This window comes from Sarcophilus harrisii, chromosome 4, assembly GCF_902635505.1.
Source record: "Sarcophilus harrisii chromosome 4, mSarHar1.11, whole genome shotgun sequence".
NCBI classification, from domain to species: Eukaryota; Metazoa; Chordata; class Mammalia; order Dasyuromorphia; family Dasyuridae; genus Sarcophilus; species Sarcophilus harrisii.
In genome coordinates, this window is record NC_045429.1 from 12,516,093 (window position 1) to 12,539,114 (window position 23,022).

The 23,022-nt window shown below is 43.0% G+C and overlaps 1 protein-coding gene across 1 annotated transcript in view; it reads right to left on the minus strand.

The window, feature by feature from the left end:
- The window catches only part of CACHD1 (cache domain containing 1), a 208,547-nt gene that overhangs the window by 6,115 nt on the left and 179,410 nt on the right, over positions 1-23,022 (minus strand). The window contains exons 17-25 of the mRNA XM_031968977.1: positions 14,972-15,094; positions 13,498-13,597; positions 12,783-12,899; positions 10,582-10,742; positions 9,718-9,804; positions 8,658-8,774; positions 5,772-5,923; positions 3,423-3,584; positions 1,485-1,562 (exon numbers count right to left, since the gene is read on the minus strand). Of these exons, the coding sequence (XP_031824837.1) occupies positions 1,485-1,562; positions 3,423-3,584; positions 5,772-5,923; positions 8,658-8,774; positions 9,718-9,804; positions 10,582-10,742; positions 12,783-12,899; positions 13,498-13,597; positions 14,972-15,094 (1,097 nt within the window). The remainder of the gene's footprint in view (positions 1-1,484; positions 1,563-3,422; positions 3,585-5,771; positions 5,924-8,657; positions 8,775-9,717; positions 9,805-10,581; positions 10,743-12,782; positions 12,900-13,497; positions 13,598-14,971; positions 15,095-23,022) is intronic.

Below are 23,022 nucleotides of genomic sequence, written 5' to 3' on the forward strand. Positions count from 1 at the left end.
CAGCGGGCTCATTCACTGTTAAGACATATGGGTTTTTGAAGAATGGATGAGCTAAGGGCTGTGGTAAGTGGGAGGTCATTTTGATTTTGGAAAGGGGTAGTGGGAGGACACATTTTTAAGAACGTATCCAATATGAAGCCTGAGGAACAGCCAGATTTAGGAGCATGGATTTAGAGATAGCAAACCCCTAGAAATCCTTAGCCCAAGCTGCTCATTTTATAGATACAGAAAATGAGCCCAGGACCAATGTCACCTGAGTAATAAGTCAAAGAGCTGGAATTTTAATGTGGTTCCCTGGCTCCAAGTCCAGTACTCTTCCCACAATCCCACATGGATTTTCTGCCATTAAGATCCTAGACCTTCCAAATGGAAGGGACCTTTGCGATGAACCCGATCTCGACCTCCTTTTTGCTTTTATAGTTAAGGAAACTGAAGAAGTGACTTATACACTTAGCAAATGATCTGATAACAGCTGGCATTTAGAGAGCACTTTAAGGATTGCCAAGGCCTTTATAAATATTGTCTAATTTGATTTTCACAACAACCTAGGGCGATAAGTGCTATTATTAAACTTATCGTTATTGTTATTTTTTGCAGATGAGGAAATTGAGGGAAACAGAGTTACAGTCACATGGCTAGGAAATGTCCAAGGAACAATTTGAATTCAGGTCTTCCTGATTCCAGCTCCAATGCTCTATCTATTAGCTGCCCATTCATATTATTCATGGGTCATAAATAAAGAGCAAGAAAGGACCACGGTCTCCTTGGTTGCCATCTTGTCCAACTCCTTTGTCTTCCACAGAAGAAGATCCAAGAAAGTTCAGTGACTTATCTTAACTCACTTGGATGGTGTGAGAGGTACTATTTGAATTCTAGTCCTTTGACCCCAGAGTCAATAACCTTTCCCTGACCTGGAAATGGAAGACACTTTGGAGAGGAATCAAGTCTTGTTCCTTGGTGATAAAACTAAGGAATGGAGCTCAGACAGGGGGAGCCTTGCTTAGTACCGTGGAGAGGCCGAGCCAGGTTCTGAATATGAGTCTTAGAAGTCCGTATCCAGAAAACATCACTTTCTTCAGTGAATGAAACTCTTTTGCCTAAAAATAATTCTCTCCCCACCCCAATACATCTATTTAAGTCATCAAAAAGAACACATTCTAAAGTACAAGATTAGGAAAGAAAAGAAGAAGCGGGAGTTCACAGCACGCTATTTTATTCCAATTTAAGCTTAGCATAAATCAGGCAAGGAAAGGAAAAACTAAAGATAATCACACTCAATCCTTCAAGATTTTCTAACCAAAATAAGGTCACTCATTTGGCCTTAACTTAGGGAGAAACAATAGCAACTAACTCAAAACTCTGAGTCTAAGCATTTCCAGTTTGGAAAATGGGCCCAGACAGATTCAGGGAGGATCCAAGCTCCATCATCAGAGCCCCGATCGGGCAACCCAGAGAGTAATCAGACAAGGGGGTGGCGAACTTACTGATGCCTCTGTCTTCGTGACTGTCATCATCTCGTTCGTCTCTATCGTTCTCCAGGTTGGACATCCGCACCGACATTTCTATCCAACAATAAAAACGGGAAGATACTCGGTCAAATGATCTCATCTTATCAACCCCTGGCTTTAATGCCCTGCTGATAGCAGTGCTTTGTTGAATAGGAGGAAGAGCATTCTGGGAGGAGGAGCAGATTCCCTAGTTTATCAGCCCAGATGGTGAGGGGAAGGGAAAAAAGAGATGCAAGATCCCCATTGGCCCCCAACTGCTTCCCAAAGACCTCTCCACAAAGAGAAGAAAGTCAGTGGGAAGAGTGGAGCTTTCTATCCACTAGACCAGAAGCTGGGCATGTAAGGGCAGGGCTACAAAGAGAACCTGGATAGGCCTGAAAGCCTCTGGTGACTCTATTCCCAGAGATTTTTAGAGATAAAAAATTAAATGATAATGTAACACTGAGTGATCACCATTGCCTGGCTACCTCCATTTTATTTGGTTTCTGGTTGGTGATTTCATCAGGATAGGGAGCTCTCTTGGGGATATTGCTTCTGATCAAGAAGCCATTTGGAAGTTCTAGTGTTAGGGAGGTCTGTGAGGAACAATGACAGCCAACATGTGATGCACAGGCAGTTAGTGTCAAAGGCAGGACTGGAACTCGGGTCTCTGACTTCAAGATTGGCCCTCCATCTACTGCACTACTCTACCCCAGGGTAGATGCTCCTTAAAAAGACTTGGTGGGGCAGCCAGATGGTACAGTGAATAGAGCACCAGCCCTGAAGTCAGGAGGACCTGAGTTCAAATCTGACCTCAGACACTTAACACTTCCTAGCTATGTGACCCTGGCCAACCATTTAATCCCAATTGCCTCAGTAAAAATAAATAAATGAATAAAATTTTTTTAAAAGACTTGGTATAAAGAATTCTAGATTAGAATTTGGGGGCTCTAGGTCTGAGTTTGGGCTCTGCTCTTTATTCACTGGGTGAGCCTGAACAGATCCTTCTCCTTTCTCTGGAACTCAGTGGCCCTATCTGTAAAATGGCAGGCTTGGATTACATCCATGACCTATTTCCAAAGAGAAGACCATATGATGATTTCTGTGATAACCATGGGGCAGCTCAGGAGTGCCGTGGCACATAAAGTGCCAGGTCTGGAAGCAGGAAGATGCCTCTTCCTGGGTTCAAATATGACCTCAGACACTTACTAATTGTGTGACTCTGGCCCACATCATTTAACTCTGTCTCAAAAAATGAGGGAAGGGGAGAGAAAGTTAAGGTGACCTCTCTCTGCTGTTCACTAAAGCCTTTCGCCTCCTGAAGAAAAGTGACTAATAGTCTAATTTTCCGGTAACCTGGTGCTGCCAGATGATAGGCAGCAGCAGACACCCATAATAAAAAGGCTCATCACAAAAGGCTGGTCCCTCTGGGGAGACAGGAGGCCCAAGTGGTCTTAGTCACAGCAGCACGGGCAGCACCATTCACTCCAGGAAAGAGGGAAGAATGCTGTCCGTGGTACTCAGGATCTCCAACTAGCCTGAGCAGGGTCCTATCAAGGGTCGATTGACACCCTATGAGAAGGGACAAGATGTTGGGGAGCCTCTGGAAAAGCAAAACAAAGCTATCAGCAAAGGCTTGTGGGTCTCACACTCGATAGGAATTAGGCGAGGATGCAAAAAGAGAATCAAACCCAGACTGCAAGCAGGTAAACATTTGCATCAGCAAAGAAAACAGGGCCTAGAGCCCCGGAACTGTAATTTTCCTGGCTCTTCATCCTCCCAGACATTAATTAAATGGGTAAGTCTGGAACAACTGGATTAGTTGATTACAGCTTTCCTCGGACCAGCCTGGGAGGCCGGGCTCCGGGATGTGCACGGGCAGCAGGATGGAGCCGTCGGCATCATCGAGGGGCCGAGCCAGAGCTTTGCGCTTACCCTGGGCAGCCAGAGGAGACATATGCTGATGGCTTCGGCGGTGAATCTGATGGCGGTAGGCATAGACGGCCAGGACGAGCACCATGATGCATCCCATGATCCCCCCTGCAACTGGCCCCACAGGGGCGCTCTTGACCATGTTCAAAGTGATCACTTCGTCACCTTTGTTAAAAAGCAAACAGAGATGTCAGATAAATGTCTAACTGAGCAAAGAAGCAAAAGAGACAAAGAGAAGACCAAAGATGTCATCTCACTGGGACATGGGACTATTTGTCACCTAGTGTCTCCCAACCTAAACTATAGGACCACGGCCTACAACATAGAGCAATAAGGAGGGAGGCGAAGGCAGAGATGCTGAGGGATGAGGCAGGATTCTGGGCCAAGTCTAGCCTCCTTTAAGAGGGATCAATGGAAAGTCTTAAACTTGAAATCCAAAAATCAAGTTCCCCCAAACTAGCTGAGGTCCTGTGCCCATTTCCAGTCCGAAAATGATTCAAGTCATCCTTTGTCCTGGTCTACAACTTGTAGAGTGGAGGTTCAATGGTAGCACGAATACTTTTTCATAGGTTAGATTTTTAATAATTTTTATTACATATATTGTTATTATATAGTACAAATAATAAAATATTGTATATATACATAATAATTTAATTTTAATAAATGATTAGAGATTGATTGATCATTGGGGATTAACTGTGAGACGATAGCCAAGGAAAGTTAATATGCTTAATCGATGTGCGTTGATGGATTGCTTCCAGTTCTCTATCCACTGAGAATCTTAGCCCTAGGCGGGTCTGCCCTGCCCTTCAGGGCAGTCCCTTCTACTTCCAGGCAATTTTCACTATTGACACTGTTTTCTATTCATTGACCCTAAATCTACCTCTTTACAAACTTTGCTGTGACCATCAAAGATGGCGGCCATGTACCCCAGAGTCTTCCACTCTTCAGGCTAAACGTCCTCAGTTCTATTGAGCAGTTCTTATCCTATCAAAAGCTTTGGTCCTTGGGATGGGCTTCTAGCTTGTCCTTTTCCTTGCTACAAAGTGCACTGAAACCAAGTCTACACCTTCTTTCCTGCTCAAATTCTCCTGGAGAACTTAGACCTCTCCCTTGCCATGTCCCTTCCTCGTATTTTATTTAGACACATCCATGCTGCATCGTCCTCACTGGCCTGGAATGTTGGGACCATGGTATTTGGTTTTATATCTCAGGTGCGCAGCACACAGCAGGTATTTAATAAATTTAATAAATAATCGGTGACAAGGATTTGGAATAACTTTAAAAGGAGCAACTTTAAAATGTCACGAGGCAGCAGCTAAATGGTGGACAGTGCGCCAGACCTAGAGTCAGGGGGAACTGAGTTCAAGTCCAGACTCAGACACTTACTAGCTGTGTGATCTTGGGTAAGTCACTTTACCCTGTTTGTCTCAGTTTCCTCATCTGTAAAATGCGCTGGGGAAGTAAATGATAAGCCGCTCCAGAATCTTTGCCAAGAAAACCCAAACGGAGTCACAAAAAGTTGGACATGAATGAAAAAACAACCAAACAATGACAAAAGTTTAGTGTAAAGAGAACTGAAGTTTGGAGACTTGGGTGTAAATCCTAAATCTCTTCCTACTTCCTACCTTACATACTATCTTGGACTCAACCTCTCTGGGACTCAACCTTCCTCATCTGTAAAATAAGAGGGCTCATGGACCCAGATGATCTCTAAATCTATGTTTTGCTTGACATTAAATGATTTCCTCCTTAGGTCTCCAGATATAACCTAGAGTGAGAGTAATTTCAGAGTAGTGAGAAAGGTGTCGGCTGTACCTAGGATCTCTTTTCCTTTCACCTTTGTGCTCTTTGTCTCATCTTTTAGATCAGGGCAGGGCGATATTTCAGTTCAGTGTTTCAGTAAAACAGGGAAGCAAAAGCCATTTGTCTGGTTGACTAGAATGTCCCCCAGACGGACTGCAGACTTCAGTTCTGAGTCCGGCTGGATCACATCCCTCCTCGTTCTCAGGCGGGGCCCTGCCCAGGGGAATCGAAGACCTCACTGGCTTTCTAGCTACGTGGTTGACTCATGGTGAGCTTGCCGGCCAACCTGATCTGCTTTCTGCTCTAGAAGCAGCATTAGATGGCCTCTGTGTCATTCTTTCCCCCTGCTTTATAAGTTACCAGCTGGGGAAGCAATTGTCCGCTGGTCCGGGAGCCTTGACCAAAGGCAGCTGGGAGAAGGGATTAAGGAAACAGGGAAGGAGCTCCTTCTGAAATGTCATCCCTGTCATGTAGGCGAGACTGACAGCATCAGATGGCTCTCCTCTTGCTGCCTCCCGTCTCCAGGCTCTGAAACAGAGGCCTTACCTATCACTCCCATGTCATCCACATAGGGGCTCTTGGCCCCCACGATCCCACCAAAGCACTCCTTCTGGGGGGCACAGTATGATTTATCGAGGTGGGTCTTGCCGTCGCTGTCCACCATGCACCACTCACAGTCCAGCACACCAAAGCAGTCCCTGAGAGAAAATGAAGGGTTTCATTTGAATACATTATAGGATGAAAACACCACGAGGGTCCCCATCTGTTCCCTCCACCCCATCCCACTCTCTGGTGCAATGGACCAAGGGAACCCTCACCTCCATGTTTCCCTGGCTCCCTCACCTGTGGTGGAAGTGGGAGGATGGCTGATGAGGGTTTAGTGAGACTTGGACACTGTCTGGAAGTGACCCTTTGCCCCTCACTGCCTGGCTGCCTACTGCTGATTTAGGGTACAGTGGCAAGAACCTAGCTCTTGAGGCAGAGGGTCCAGATTCGAATTCTCCCTTGGCTACTATCACTTGTGAAATCTGTGCTAGTCCTATGACATAAGGTAGCTTCTCTTCAGGGAGGACAGAGTAGATGTCTTTAGAGCAGCAGTTTTCAAAACCTGGAACCAGGACTCTTGCACTCTTGAAAATTATTAAGGATCCAAGGAATTAAAGCTGATAATCTTTAAACTATTTATTAACCCATCAAAAATAACATTAATAAACCAATTGCATGTTAATATAAAATATATTTATTAGAATAACTTTTTTCCAAAACATAAAATAATTTATTGAGAAGAATCACAAAGTTTTGTGTTTTTTGCAAACCATTTTAAAGTCCAGCCTAACAAAAAATGGCCACACTCTCATAACTGCATTTAATTGGTTGCACTATGTGGTTCTGATTGAAAAATGTGAAGAAAATCCCATCTTTCACACAGATATATGTAGTTGGAAGAGGGAGGAACATTTAATAGGCAAATCCTACCTCTGTATTGTTGTAATAATAACTTTAATACTTACAATATTTAATAATATAAATATAAAATAAATAAGAAAGTTATAAATAATATAAATATAATACAACAGTAATTGTATATTGCTATAACAATAGTTTGGGTCTCCCAGACCCTCTGAAAGTGTCCAGGTCTCCTCAGATGATGTAGTGAGAGTTCTGTATCTCAGTGCGACAGAAAGGGACTCTTTCCTAAATAGCATCTTATGCTGACCCAGATGCACAAAAAATGGAAGCTGAATGAGCCGCAATAAAGACTCAACTTCAGAGGGCGTCTCCATTCAGTCTCTTTTCCCCTACTTCAAATTTTGGTTTTTATTTCTGTCCTTTGTTCCTAGATCACTTTCATTGCAAATATATTCTTTTTCTTTCCCCTACTCACTGAGCTATCCCTTAAGAAAGAAGAATAAAGGGGGGAAAGCAGTTTAGAAAACAAAGAATTGCATTGGCAGAATTTGTCAGCTTATGCCCTATTCCACATCCCTGGGCCCCCGCCTCTGCGAAGAAGGGAGGGATGTGCACATCCTTGTTTCTTCTCTGGGGCCGACCTCGACCATTAGAACTTAAATCCATTTTTTTTTCAGATATAATTCTAATGATCTCGGTATATGGCTTTTAGTTCATGGCAGAAGGAAGAGCTGGACTTGACATGGAATGAGAGTTTGTGGCAAGAAAAGCCAGCTAGAAAACTGATCCCGAGGGAGGAAGCACAAGAGCTCATCGCGGGCCATGGTTTCTGGTAGAATTTCAGAAGGACGGAAGCTTGTCAAGTGGGATGCAAAGTCCCTGAGGACGGGGACCATATTCAGGAATGTCAGAGCAAACCCTAACACATCCTTGCTAAACAGACTCGTTTCACCCATTTCCAGAAGAAGCTAAATGTTGATAATCAGCCTTCCCCTTCACCTTTTGTCTACTGACTGGTGAGATGAATAATGGTGACAGACTTGGGATGGATGGGGGTGGGTGGAAGGACTGACTCTAGAGCAGCTGGGGGCACCACGGTGCACGTGACTCTAGCCCGGAGTCGGAAGAGCCCGAGTTCTAAACTGACCTCAGACACGTACAAGCTGGATGGCTTAAGTCACTTAGATTCTGTTTACCTCAGTTTTCTCAACTACAAAATGGGGCTCACAAGGACACCTGTCACTGAGGGCTGTGTGAGAAACCAATCAGATAATCTCTGTAAAGCATTTAGCACAGGGCCTGGTCTACAGGTATTTAATTCATTCTTATGCCTTTAACCCTTTTTAGAGATTAAAGACTTGTATTCGAATCCTACCTCTGATGCTTACCACCTTATAAGTGTGAACTTATAAGTCATTTACATTTAATTTTTCCTCATCTGTAAAATGAGAGGGTTAGGGTAGATGGTCTTGGGGTTCACTGGGCAAGGGAGAATTAAATGTCTTAGATAATCCTGGAGCTAAGCCAGGGTGTTGGCAATTTCTAATTTCTAATTCTTGCTGTCTCATCTTCCTCCTGCACACGAGCAGGGGACATTGTGTCTGCAGGGGAGGAGGGGGCAACAAGTCCACCAGCTGGGCATTCAAACCATTCCTCTCCAAACTAGAGACTGAATGTGGATCAAAGCATACTATGTTCACCTTCTTTGTTTCCTTTCTCTTTCTTGTGGCTTTTTCCTTTTGTTCTGGTTTTTCTTTCACAACATGATCAATGTGGAAATACATTTAACACGACTGTACATGTATAACCTATATCAGAATGCTTGCTCTCTTGGGGAGGAGGAAGAGAGGGGAGGGAGGGACAAAACAAATGGAATTCAAAATCTTTTAAAAAATGAATGTTGAAAACTATCTTTACATGTAATTGGAAAGGTAAAATACTATTTTAAGAAAGGTTCCTTTTAATAGGTTCTAGCTCGGGAGGTCTGGGATGGACCTAGAGAGAGCACGGACAGCAGCTTACCCACTCTCCATCCTCTGATTGCATCTGCTGTTGACGCACTGAGGCAGGGCATCTTGCAAACCAGGGTCGATGGCCGTGTATGTGACTGGCTCCTGGTGGACCTCACAACTTGGATTTCTATTTGGGGAAAGCATGGAAGTTACGAGGGAGTTACCAGAAGCACACTATTCTTCTCAGTTAACCAGACTCAGTTAACTCAGTAAATCAGTGAATTTCTACCATGGCAGGTTGCAGAAAGCATGGTCTATGAATTAAGATTAAAAATGGGACTTGGAGTTGGGAGGCAAGTTCAAATTCGAATAGTAGGGAAATCCCTGATCTTTGCTTCTTCATCTATAAAACAAGGGCAAAGGGAGGAGGGAAGAGATACCCTCAGCCCCAGAGGATGGGAAGAAAGTCACTTGGTGGAGCTCAAAGTGCTAAGAAAATGAGGTGTTCAAATGAAACACTGGAGTCAGAGGACCCAGGTTCTAGTCCTGGGCAGCAACACGATCGGAGAGTTTTAGTTCTAGTCCTGGACAACTCCACACTCAGAGAGCCTTGGTTCTAGTCCTCGCCAGATCTAGAATCAGAGAACCCAGGTTCTACTCCTGGGAAGCTCTACAACCAGAGAGTCTTAGTTCTAGTCTTGGACAACTCAAGAATCAGAGAACCCAGGTTCTACTCCAGGCCAGCTCCACAATCAGAAAACTTTGGTTCTAGTTTTGGTTCGACCTGGATTTTGGTGCTGGCTTCTTCTCCTTTCTGCCCATAGAACCTGGTTCAATCTCCTTACTTTTCTGCAGCCCACTTTTCTCTAGACAACCCTCTAAATCTATGAACTGGTCATCCCTTAAGTAAGAGTTTTAACTTAGTAAATGACATGGACATTGCAAATGCACCGACTTCCTTTTACCACAAAGCCTGGGGTAGATTTCCTTCTGAGGGGTTTATGAAGTTCACAGAACTTGAGTCTCAGATGCCCCCTGATCTCCAGCTAAGGCCTGGAGATCATTTCTAAGATCATTTCTCCAATCCCTTCCCAAAGCAACCAGACCCAGCCCGCCCGATTCATTTTTACCTGTTCTCTGCATTGGTGAGGTTGCCGGTGCACTCGTTGACCTCCAGAGGGCATTCACAAGGACATTCACATTCATTTTGTTCCATTCTTGAAAGCAAAAAAGGAAATGAGCATGTGCAGGGTGTCAGCAAGAAACTTTAGACCATCACACACAAAGGGAAAATGATATTCCAAGATAAATTAGAAGGAGAGTTAAAGGAAGATGTAAGGGCAGTTTTAAACATTTGGGGATGGAGCAGGTAGAAATAAGGACTTGTGACTTCATCTCTTTGGAAATCCTGGTGTGGTGGCCTCTTCCTGTTCATACAGATCAGTCCCTCAAATAAGCATTTATTAAGTACCTACTTTATGCAAACCACCTGGGATATAAAGAAAGGGAACACTCAATTACCTTTCTCTGGTTCTCAGTCTAATGGGGGAAACAACATGCAGATAATTGTGCTCAAACAAGATTTGGAGGTAGAGGGAAAGCTCTGAAGGGAACTGGGCAAAGCAACTGCCTGCCATTTCTACTCTTGGAGAGAAGTCTGGAGGGGTTAGAGGGATTTACTGCCTTTCTCTAAGGCCACCCAGCTGGAAGGAGTTAGGGCAGGATCTTCCTGACTCCAAGCCGTCGAATTATTTGATTTCTTTTTCAATATATAATAAGCTCCAACAACTGCCTCCAAACAAAGCCAGCTGCAGCAGGCCAGCTGTGTGCTAAGGGCAGTATATGGCTCCCTTCAGCATCATCTCCTAGGTTCCCATGATCCTCCACTCCAAAATCTTGTTAAAAACACTGGCATTCATTCATTCATTTATTGGCAGGAAAAAGTCGGCGCCCCCTTGCTGAGGAGGACCTGGGGAATTTGGACCCCTGCTTACCTGTGACAGTTCAGACAGAGCCTGTCCACCATGCTGCACGCACAGAATGCCAGAGAGTCACAGGTCTCATTCACTATCCCAACAAAAGCGTTGGTCCCCGGGATCCTCGTCAGTCGATATTTGGAACAGTGGCTGCCGTGAACGAGGTTTGTCAAATCCCCCTGGAGAAGAAGCGAGACATTTCAGAGCCGGCAGGCAAACCTGTTTCTGGGGCCAGGAAGAAAGCCAGCATTTATCAAGTACCTACTATGTGCCAGGCAGTGTGCCGAGGGCTTAAATATAGGATCACATTGGTGAGGGCTAACAACTGAGCCGCCTGTGCCACTAAGTGGCACATTTATCTGATGACTTAGTAAAGACGGTTAACTGCCTCCCTTGAGCAAACAGACTGCCTTTCCATAACAAGAATCCTTCCAAATCCATGAAGTCTCTTGCACAAAAAGAGCCCTAAGCAACCACCCGAGACTTGTTTTTCTTGCATTATTCCCTTTCCTGTAATAATAAAATGAGCCCAAGATTTATTTGAACTGATTCAGCTTGACATAATATGTATATAAAGCACTTAGTGAACCCGAGAGGGGTGTATTATTATCAATAATGAGTTATTATTGTTGTTAATAAGTGGAACCCAGAAAATCACATATATAGTGATTATATTAATTAGTCAGTCAAGAAGCATTTATGAAGTGTCTGCTGTATGTCAGACACTAGGAATACAAAAAACAACATATTTGAATAATGGAAATTGCAAGAGAACTGCAAGGGAGCCATGAATAGTCCCTGAGAAAAGATAGTGAACTGGGACACTCTCTTTTCAACAGGAGGAGAATCCAGCATATTTAAGCAGGTGATGTCACTGTACCCATTGTCTTAGTTTAACATCTGTTTTTTTTTTTTTCTCTAGAAGGGAAATCTGATTAGTGAAGGGAAAAGGGGGCAAGAGATCCCCAAATGACCATGATGTCAAATATGGCGCCATAAAGATTACTGTCAAAATAATAAAAGCAGCCAGCATTTAGATAGCAATTTAAGGTTTACCAGATGTTTTCCCAGTATTCTCATTTGATTCTCACAACAACCCTGGGAGGTGGGTACTATTATTATCCATATTTTATAGGTGAGAAACCTGATGCCAGTAGAGGGTCAATAACTTGCCCAAGATCACACAGCTAGGAAGCATCCAAAGCCACATTTGAATGGAGGTCTTCCTGGCTCTACATCCTACCTTCTAACCATTGTACTACCCAGCTCTCTGATGGAAAGAGCTCTCAGAGTGAATGCAGAATGATAGAGAACAATGGATCCAATGGCAGTAACATTATAAAAGGAAAACGCAACTCTGAAAGATGTTTAGAACTCTTGATTGATGCACTGATAAAGTCCAGTTCTAGACACCAGCTATGTCCTGCTAGAAATGTGAGGGGCTTAATGCTGAGGAGAGGAGGGACACACATTTTTGGACATGGCCAATGTAGGGAATTTTTTTCACTGGTCTATAGATGTGTTTCTTTTGCTTTCTTTATTGTTCAATCTGGGAAGGAGAAAAAAATAATTACTTGTTTTAACAAGTTTTTTAAAAAGCACTTTCTTATAATAATCCCAAAGGGGCAAGTAATAGACGTTTTGTCTCCATTTTACAGATGGGAAAACTGAGTCTTGGCTAAATGAGGTGACTTGCTGAAGGTTTTAGAACTAGTAAGTTATGGTTTTGGACTTTAATCCCAGGCCTTCTGATCCAAACTGATCCTCGTCGTGATCTAGCGGCCTCCTTGATCAAACATACTGGGCGTTATCCCACATTTAACTTTAGACATATCTAGCACTTTATTTGCCTAAGTCACTCACTCCACCACCCTTATTGTTACTCAGCATGTGTGTCAGGCTGACTTTAATATTGGTCTAAACACAGGTAACTAGAAAGGTAAGTTTCTTCCCATTCTAGAATTTTGGCCAAAGGCAAGCGCTAAGGATTTGTAGCTTTCTGAAATCCAGCTCCCACCCATCATGGCGCCTGATAAAGAGTCGCTCCTCTGCATTAAGTTGAACTAAGGGCTAAAAAAAAAAAAAAAAATCCCAGGCAATAGAACCATAGGTGTCTAATTAAAGCAGGAAGTCTGCTCTCCAGAGAGTCCTGCTTCCCAACCTAGTGGAGGGGAATGGGAGGGGCGGAATGGGGAGAGGATGCTGGGAAACTCACTCACCACAAGGCTGGTATTAAATTTATAAAACCGCTGCACTGTCCTGTCGCTGAAACTATTACACAGATTCTTCTTGACGAAATTGGGGTGGTTCAGAATGTCATTGGCCACCAGCGGCTCCTGGGAGGTGAAAAAAAGAGTCGGTCAGTTGTACACATCACTTCACGACAATTCAAAATGTGCTTATCAGATGGCTACCACATATGGTGGGCACCGGGCTGGCCACCAGGGAAACAAGACTGGCACCAGGGCCCGTCCTCAAGGAGCTTTCCTTCTCTTTGGGGGAAACAACACATATGTACAGATAGGATAATATAAAATATATTCCTCCAGCCAAGGGAATGCAGAAGGGGGTAACCATTGGGAGAACAGGAAGTGATACGTGAAAGGAGCTAGGGGGTTCTTAGGGAAAGAGGCAAGGAAAAGGAGCACTCTAGGAAAGGGGTACACACTGTGCAAAGCCACGGACATCAGAGATGGAATGTCCCACAAAGGAAATGGCAAGGAAGCCAGTTAGTTGGAGTGTAGAGTGGACAAGGGGGAGCTCAGAAAGATAAGAGATGGTGAGAGGTTTTTAATGCCCTCTGTTGTATTTTGTATTTTATCATTTCTATGGCCCCCAAAGCTCCTTCTATCAGATAGTGGTACATTTTAGGAATGTTGCTTTGGCCACTCCGAGTAGGAACAGATGAACTTCACTGCCCTTCGGGGCCTGTACCTTATGTGTGATGTGCTGCTGTTCCACCGGCGCGTGGCCTTTGGGGTCGATGAGTGTTGGGTGGGCCACCAGATAACCCCTGTCCTCCATGATGAAGCACCTGCTCGGAAAAAAGCCACATGCCTCAGTGATCCAAGGAAGTGCAAGAGAATCAAAAAAGTTTTCTGTCGGCTACAAAAAGTAAGGCTCTGGGTAATCCAGGCTCTGGAAGGGAAGAGAAGGCAAGTCAACAAGCCTTTGTTGAGTGCCTATCCTGTGCCAGGCACGGTGCTGAGGATCTAAAGAAAGGCAGAACCAGTCACTTTGGGAAGGAAACCATTCGTGCTGATGAGGTGCATCTCCCAGGATGCAAGCCAAGGAGAATAGGAAGCCAGAGTGGGTAGTTTTATAGATCAGCAATACGGGTGGAGTCCATTCCCGGCTAAAGCAAACAAGGCATCTTTCCAATTTGACAACATCTGGAAAACTCAATGCAAAAGAAATGCAGAGGATAGAACCCAGGCATTTGCTTTCCCAAACTTTCAAGCCAACCACAAAATTCCCTCTTTGCAGACAAAGTCAAATACATAAGATTTAATTCAGATATAGTATCAAGGGATTCATTTAATGGCACTCTAAAATATTCCAGGAGAAAAATAGGACTGAAAATGGCTGAACAACAACAAAAATGAGGTGTTTGCAATTCAAATTACTTTGATATGGTATGTGACCTCTCACAAAGGCAAATGTCATCCACAAGGTATGGGCAAACTGGATGGGCTAGCCAGGTGGCAAGAGCCAGAGTAGTCACTGCCCATCTCTCCGCTCCACCGGCACCATCAGACTATTATGAGAAAGCAAGGAAGGCTCCTTGTCCATTACTGTCATTGAGTCATTTTAATCATAGCCAACTCTTTGTGACCCATTAGGGGTTTTCTTAGCAGGGATACTGGAATCATTTGTCATTTCCTTCTCCAGTTTGTTTTTTAGATGAGGAAACTGAGGCAAACAGGATTAAGTGACTTGCCCAGGGTCCCACATCTGGTAAGTGTCTGGATTTGAAATAAGATGAATCTTCCTGCCTCCAGATATCTTTTAAATATCTAGAAGGCAAAGACTTCCATTCTTCAGAAATAGAACTGAATTCGGAGGCTTTGGATCTTCCTACCACCACGGTGATCTTAGTACTAATGACCCAAGAAAGGAGGAGAGAAATGGGGACCTTTGTCTTCACCAGAAATGTCTGATTTCTCACAGAACAGAGGCCTTGGAGATGCCCTTTGTCAAATATATATTTTATACCAGATGCTAAAATCTGCCAGTTTAGACCATAGAGTGTCACACCTAAGTAGAAAAAAAACCAAAGCAAAGCTTCCCCTGCCGTGTGTCAAAGCTGTGTGAGAAGCTATCCGTTATGCTTGTGGATCCCTAGGACCTTGTCCATCCCTCTTGGCTTTGTGGCAATTAACCCAAAGGCTGTAGGACTTAGGCTTACCGTATCTTGTTGCCGCCATCTTGGTTGCAAACTGGTAACAGATCCATGAGAACTTTGTAGAAGTATCTCAGTGTGAAGTCGATGCCCATCACCGCCACGGTGTGCCCGGAAGACATCTGAGAACTTTAGGTATACAAGAAAGCAAAAGAGAAGAAATGAGAACCAGCCATTCTTGGTACTTGGCAGAGTTGGCTCTGGAGGTTTAATACCATGTGATACATACAGATGATCCACTGAGCCACAGGCGTGACACAGCATGGGGATGTCCTGACAAGTAAGAGGGGAGACTGAACTGAAGAGGGAACGGTGTTCCTCTGACCTGAAATCCAGGGGCTTTTAGTAGTGAACATTCACTCGCCTTATCTCGCCTGAAGCCAGACCCACATCAGTTCCTGTCCATCACTGGGCCAGGCCAAGGCAGTTGGACCCTCCTCCCCTCTCCCTACCCCATTCTCTGATTTGTAGAATTACAAATCCAGCTTGTGAACATGAATCAGTTCCCTCTGACTTTCCTGTTCAAAACACTCTTCTCTAGCCCTAGTGTCTAGCACTCCCCACTGTACAATGTCTTCCCCTGTTAGAATGGAAGCTCTTTGAGGGGAAGGGCCTGTTTGCACACTTGAATTTATACGTCCGGTGCCTGGCTCACACATCGTAAGAACTGAACAAATGCATTTTCACCCACTCATTCATAAATGATATGGAAGAACAGGCATCTCTCCTTCCCTCCCTTCCCCTCTTCCTCCCCCTTTCCCTCTCCCTCCCTCCCATCCCCTTCCTCTCTCTCTCCTCTCTGTATCTCTCTCTCTCTTTCTCTCACTCTCTCTTTGTCTCTGTCTCTGCGTGTCTCTCTCCATCCTCAATATAGTTATTTGAAGAGAACCAAAATGACATCTCTGTGTCAGAGTTCACAGGATAATGTAATAAACAGAGAGCCGGCCTTGGAATCATGAAAGGGTCATGTCTGAATCCCACCTCAGACACTAGAGTTCACATGAGATAAGTAAAGTAGTTGGAAAACATTAAGCGCAACATAATTATCAACTGTTAGAAATGAGGCAAAACCATGAAGATGCACAAGATCCCAGTCTCCATTTAGGCTGGAGAATCCCCGAACACCCAAGCTGGAGGGAAGCTCACAGGTTAACTAGATTGTGCCAGATGTCAACAAAGTTTCTTCCAAAGATCATCTGGTTTCTGTTTGGAGACCTCCAGTGATGGGAAGTTCCCTCCATCTGAAGGCAGCACAGAAATCTGTCTCAAGAGAAAACCAGACTGATCCTCTGTCACTTCTACCCATGGCTCCTAGCAATAAACCAAGTCCCTTTTCAATATGAAAGAGAGACTTGGCAAAGTCTCCATTGCTCTCACCATCTCAGCTGATCTCTCCTTGAAGCTTTATCAAAGGCCTTCCCAATGTGGCTGTCTGGCTATATGTAACCCCCCCCCCCCCAGCTTTTGTCTGCAGCATATAAAAATAACAATAACTCCTTTTGGAAAAAAGGAAAGAACCCCACTTTATATACACTATCTCATTGGCTCCTCATAGAAATCCTGTGAAGGAGCTGACATGTTTATCCCTATTTGGAAAGTGTGGAAATTGAGGCACACAGAGTTATTTCCCAGGATCAGAGAGCTAAGAAGTGTTTGAGGTGAGAATCAGACTCCATCGTGCTTCTTCATGTACTTTATGGGGAGCCTGCCTCATTGTCATTGGAGAATCAGAGCTTAAATGTCCTCCCTCTCCCAGAGACTCTCTGAGATCTCTCCCTGACATGGGATTTACTCTGGGGCGCTAGAGTCCTTCTCCATTGGCTTAGCATATTTTTGCTAAGATATATTTTTACAGAACAACAATAACTAAAAACAAAGACCTACAGTCTAAGGCCTCAAAAAAAAAAAAAATCAACAGAGTTTCAGAAGGGCCTTCCTCCTACTCCGAGATCTAAAAATCACACTGAATTTGAGCTGGTCCCTGAAATCTGATTTTTCATGTAGGTCTACTGCCCCCTTCTGGTTCTAACTGGTATTTACTGCTACTTTTAACTATTGAAAGTACTAGATCAAAATGAGAATAACTAATAGTTAACATTTATACACATGTCAGGACTTGCACAATTATTATCTCATGTGACCTCAATTCATATGAAAACGTGAATGAAAATGAGGTGTCCCAAAAGTCTTAATGCCATTTAAAAACTATTGAGGTTTTGCTAAGACTTCTGGGACACCTTATTAATAATATTATCTTCAAATAAATATTGTCCTTTGAATTCATAAGACCACAGAATGTACAAGGAGATTTTGCAGACTGGAGATCATCGAATCCAATTTCTGCATTTTACAAATGAGGAAATTGAAAGCCAGAGACAAAAAGTGATCTGCTTCTCATGTGGCACTTATAGATAATTACTCCTACTAGGTAGAGAGCTCCCTTGGGAGGGGCTTCAAAACAATTGTTTTTTCCCACTCTACCAAGGTTCTGGTGCACTGCAAAGTATATCAGTATCACAGAATCACAAATTCAAAATTGGAAAACAAAAATGGTTGTCAAATGCAGCCTGAATCTGAACAAGAGCGATATTCATTATTCTTTCCTGTCCCTGGAAAGTGGCTCTCCAACCTTTGAGGACCTTTTAGATTTAGCACTTAGGGACTGGTACAGAGTAGGTGCTTAATAATTGCTTGCTGGCTTGCTGGACACCATTGTGGTTCTGTCCTCTAATCACTCTAGTTTGTTTAACCTCCTATTTCAACATGGGGCCTGAGACGTGGATTCCAACTCTATTTGGATGCTCTAATTCTTTTAGGTCAAACCCCAGTCACACACAAACTCTTGTGGGGACCCCCTCATACTACTGACTGGAATCCTCACCTGTTCTTCATAAGCACAATAGTGTGGGGATTAATTGTAGGCTCCCTTCTAACACCCAAATCTTTGAACCTATGAACATTTTCAGGCAAAATACTGCCTAGCCACACCTCCTCCATCTGCTATTTGCAAAGTTCATTTTTTTAGACCCAAGTATAAGACTATGTTGATTCCCCCAATTGTGAGTTTCCTCCCTTCCTATTTTGTGTTGAATTATTCTATGGATGTTGTATTTTATCTTACACACACACACACACACACACATACACTGTCTCCCCAAAGAGAGTTCCCTGAGAGTAGAAGTTGTTTCATTTTTTTATATCTTGATGTCCAGTGTCTAGCATATAATAGACACTCTGTTCAGTGATTGATCAATTCCTATTTAAGTTCATCTTATTATTAGATCCTGTTCAATGTTGTAGGTTATCAAGATCTTTGGGATCCTGTCACCAGTTCCTCCCACCTTTGGATCATCTGCAAACATGATGATATATTATCTAGGCCTTTATAAAAGTAATCAATAAAATTATTAAACAGCACAGAGTCAGGCAAGGAACTGTTGTTTCCTTTTCCTTACAGTCTTGATTGAGTCATATATTTCTTGGCTTAAGACATACCTAATTCAAATCCTGCCAGATTTCTGGGGATGACTTATGTTTTCAATTCTATTAAATTCAAAAAGGTCTCTCCCCTTTCTCGTCTCTCTCTCTCTCTCTCTCTCTCTCTCTCTCTCTCTCTCTCTCTCTCTCCCCTTTCTCCTCTTCCCCTCTCCCCCTACTTCTCCACTCACCCTTTCCCTCTCTGACACAGTAGTCAGATGATGAATCTGTTGTAACTAATAAAAGGAAAAGGTTACTTAATGGAACAGGGATTGTCTCAAAACCAGGAAGCCCTGACATATTGTGCCAGGTTATGTGACTCCTCAGGGATCTAGGCAACTCTTGGAGCCTATTCATTGCTGAAAAGGGATCAACTTATATTGGTAGTAAGTTTTCACATTGTGAATTCCCTTTTCCAATGGGTCTGGTGTTATCCCTACATATTTCAATCTGAGGCAGGGGGTTAGCTTAAATGGCCTAGAAGTTTCCTTCCGATATAAGACTGTGTGACTTGATTATCATGACAAAGAGCAGTAGTAAGTTGCCTGGTGTACATTTATATGCTTCGCATCCTATTTTTTTTAACCTGCATTTCAGAGATATGCTGTTACCTTAGCAACTGTGGAAGAAGATCTCAGTGGAGACAAACTGACTTTTCTGCTCCACAGATAAAACGTAGCCATATTCCTCTTCCATTCAAAATGGATACCTGACCAGTCTCTTAATCAGTGATTGCACATCCTCATCACTCTACCAAACTCCAAATAATAAAAATAAAAATTCCCAGGCTGAGAACAATAGCACATGCTAAGGAATCACTACAGGGTTTCCAAATACTGTCGTTCAGTTGCTTTTTAGTTGTGTCTGGCTCTCTGTGACCCCATTTGAGGTTTTCTTGGCAAAGATACTAGAGTGATTTGTCATTTCTTTCTCTAGCTCATTTTACAGAATAAAGTGAGACAAACCTGGTTTAATGACTTGCCAAGGGTTATGTCTGAGACCAGATTTGAACTCAGGAAAATGAGTTTTCCTGACTCCAGGACCAGCACTATCCATTATAGCGCCACCTAGCTGCTTAAATCCTAACTGATCAGCATGAAGATGGAAGATACAAGCAGAGGTGGGTTTGATCTGAGATATCTTGAATTCCACTGTCTTTTTTTCTGGGTAATCAGCCATTTTATTAATAATGCTAGCACTCTAATAAAAAAAGAAATATTAATTCTTATTATTTTTTGATAATAAATAGAATTTATTAATTCAAATTATTAATAAAATAAAAGCCAATGGCACTCTCTAATGCCAAAGACCTGAATTCTATTATCTTGTTCTTACCTATCACTGAAATAATTTCTAAAGCCTTTCACTTCTAAAATAAACATTCAAGTAAGTTCCTCCCCTTTTCCCACCAAGAGAGAAGAAACTTAAAACATAAATAAGAGTTGTCGAGGGCCCATTTAGTTCAAAATTGTGCTGTCCGTGGATCATGTTGAGGGAACTGGGGAGACAGCTTTCTGCTACAAACAGGGAAGGAGCCTTGGCTGCAAAGATGATCTCGTCCTTGGAAGGAAGACGCTCGCTCTTTTAACCTGAACTGACAGAGCTTAGACTAGCTATAGTAATAGATCCAATTATCCAGAGGATAGAAGTGAGCAGATCAAGATGTTAGGAAGAGGGAACACAACTAGGACCATGTGACCTCATGAGAACTGTGGTCAAAAGCGGATCTCTAGGCACAAGCCTTTAGAGGTTGCTTTAGCTTGAGCACCCTTTCCTTGGGGAGGGCAGGACAGGAGAGACTTTTTGTTTCCCTGTCTCTGTCTTGCTTCTTTTCCCTCAGAGAATGGGCTCTGGGGCTTATCATGTCTCTATAAGGAACTGTAGATAAAAGATGACTTTTTCCAATGGTTCAGGGATCAAACAACAATCTCTCTTTGTCTGTTTCTACCCTGGAAGTTGGAAAATCTGTGTGACCTCATGCCAAGATCAGCTTAAGTGGGCCGGAAAGAGATAACCAGTGACAACCGCCTTTTGTTAATAATTAGGTTGCTAGGTGGCACAGTGGATTGAGCACTGAGTCTAGAGTCAGGAAGGTTCAAATTCCAATCCCTACTCAGATTCTTCCTAGCTGTGTGATCCTGGGCAAGTCATTTAACTTCTGTCTGCCTCTGTTTCCTCACCTGTAAAATGGGAACAAGAACATTGCCTACCTTCCAGAATTGTTGTGTGAGAACCTAATGAGGCAATATTTATAAAGTGCTTTAGAAACTCAAAGCACTAAAGAAATACTATTTGGGAATCCCATATTTTTACAATTATAAAATCAAAGCTCTGAATATGAAAGGGCTTTCAGAAGGCATGTACTCAAACCTTCCATTTTACAGATGAGGAAACCGAGGCTCATAACCAAAAAAAAAAAACTCACCCAAACTTTTATAGGAACGATTAAATGCAAAATCTCTGACACCAGAGCCAGCGTTCTCATTCTTTGCATTGCTCTGGGTTGTCTCCTTGAAGATTCTAATTTTGTTCACACACAAGACATCTGAATGTGGCTCAGGATTTATACAGAGACTGGAATCTCTTCTGGTGACCTTGGTGACCTTGATCATCTCCATCAAATATGAGTCTAAAATTTGGGGAGGGGGGATTGGTCATGGACGCTGTACATTCTGGAGGAAAGCCATTGGCTTTCGCATCAGATAGAACCTTAGAAATTCTCTAGACTATTCATAGATAATAGACATTTACCAGCATTTTGATTTCAAAGCACTTTATATACATTAATGCATTTGAGCATTAGGGATTATAGGGACTGCTGAGGCAAGTTAAGTGGCAAGACCACACTGGTAATTGAGTGGTGGGATTCAAATCCAGGCCCTGATAACAAAACCACCTAATTTTCCATCACCAGAAACTGTTCAAGAGATTATGGCAGTTCAAAGGACCACCCTTTACACCGCAAGAGTTCTTTGTCAAATGCAGAATGTACAGTGTCTTTGACCCATTGCTCCAATCCCCCCCTCCAATTTTAGACTTTCCCCTCTCTCCTTCCTGACTATTAAAACCCTGAGCCAAGATGAGTCCTCTCCAGCTGAGCAATATCGATTCCTAAAGTAACAAGAAAATGAGACATATTTGAATCTCCACACCACAATTCTGCTATTGAGGAAAGACTGGGGGGGTAGAGGTCAGGGGGCGTGGCTGAGTTCATTCAAGGATAAACAAAAAACAGTGTGATTGTTGGTTTTAATGTGTCTACTATCTTGAATATACAGTTGAGAAGAAGTTCATTGCAGACAACAGTTAACCCCAGCAGTGGGCTGGTTAGTGGAATCTGTTCTGAAAGAGTGTTTATAATTTTATTTGTGAAACATCACGGTGTGTGAGCAGCATCATGGGAGAGTTGTTTGAGAGAACCTTCAAGGGTCAGAAGCTCTACTACAGAAGTTGTGTGATCTTGGGCAAGTCACTTAACCAGTCATTGCCCTAGGAAACTTTCTAAGAATATACATTACAGAGAAGCTGCTCAGTTATCCTAGAAAAGAGAATTTCTCATCAGAAAATACCTAATCTGATGAAATCATGAGCCCAATTTTTTTTTAATGGAAATATTATGGGAGCTGTTGTAAAATCAAGCAGATTTCTGTGAAAAATCAGCAGCCAGTTAGGTGTTGCCATTTTGTATAGATTAAATGATGTAACATTTCTAAAGTGCTCAGTGCAGGACTTTGTATATAATAGGTACCTAATAAATGCTTTTTCCATCCTTCCTATCCATCTCTTTGATTTACCTATCCTTATTTCTATTTCAATATCTATCTACTCTTCAGTAAGAGCTCTGCCTACTGTTAATGACAAAATCAAGTCAATTTGCATTTATGAAGCGCCGACTGTGTTCTAAGCACCATATTAATTTTCAGAGATACAAAGAAAGGCAAAACCAGACACTGTCCTCAAAGAGCCCACGAAATAATAAACATAGAAACAATGATGTACCAATAGAACACATATACAGGGTAAGTTCACGCTGGTCTCAGAGGGAAGGCGTTTGGAGTGAGAACTGGGCTGAGCTTTTTGCAGAAGGTAGGATTTGAGCCAAGCTTTGTAGGAAGCCGGAGTGAGCAATGGGGAGAGCCTACAGGGCCTGGAGGACATGCAAGCAGCACTAGCCAGCCACAGGAAAGTGCCTGCTAGCCCATCATTTCACAAAGGAAGCAACAGAGTCTCAGAGACACCCGGACATTTGCCCGGGAGCACATCGGAACCAGCAGCCGACAGGATTGTCGGTTCAGTGTTCACTGAAACAGGAGACGGCATCATGGTGCTATTCAGCAAAGGTGCTTTCCAGGCACTCCGGGAAATGATCTATCCATATAATTAAGGGATTAGAACAGCCAGGCTTATTTTACCGGTTTATCTTTAGATCTCCACCCAAAATTTCCCTCATGTTTGTGTCTGCAGAGATAACTTTTGCTTATTCGCTATAAGCTCAAAACCTAATTTGTCAGTAATCTTGGGGAATTTTCACAAAGCTTGTGAAATGGGGAACAAAACGGGAAATATACACCATGCCTGTG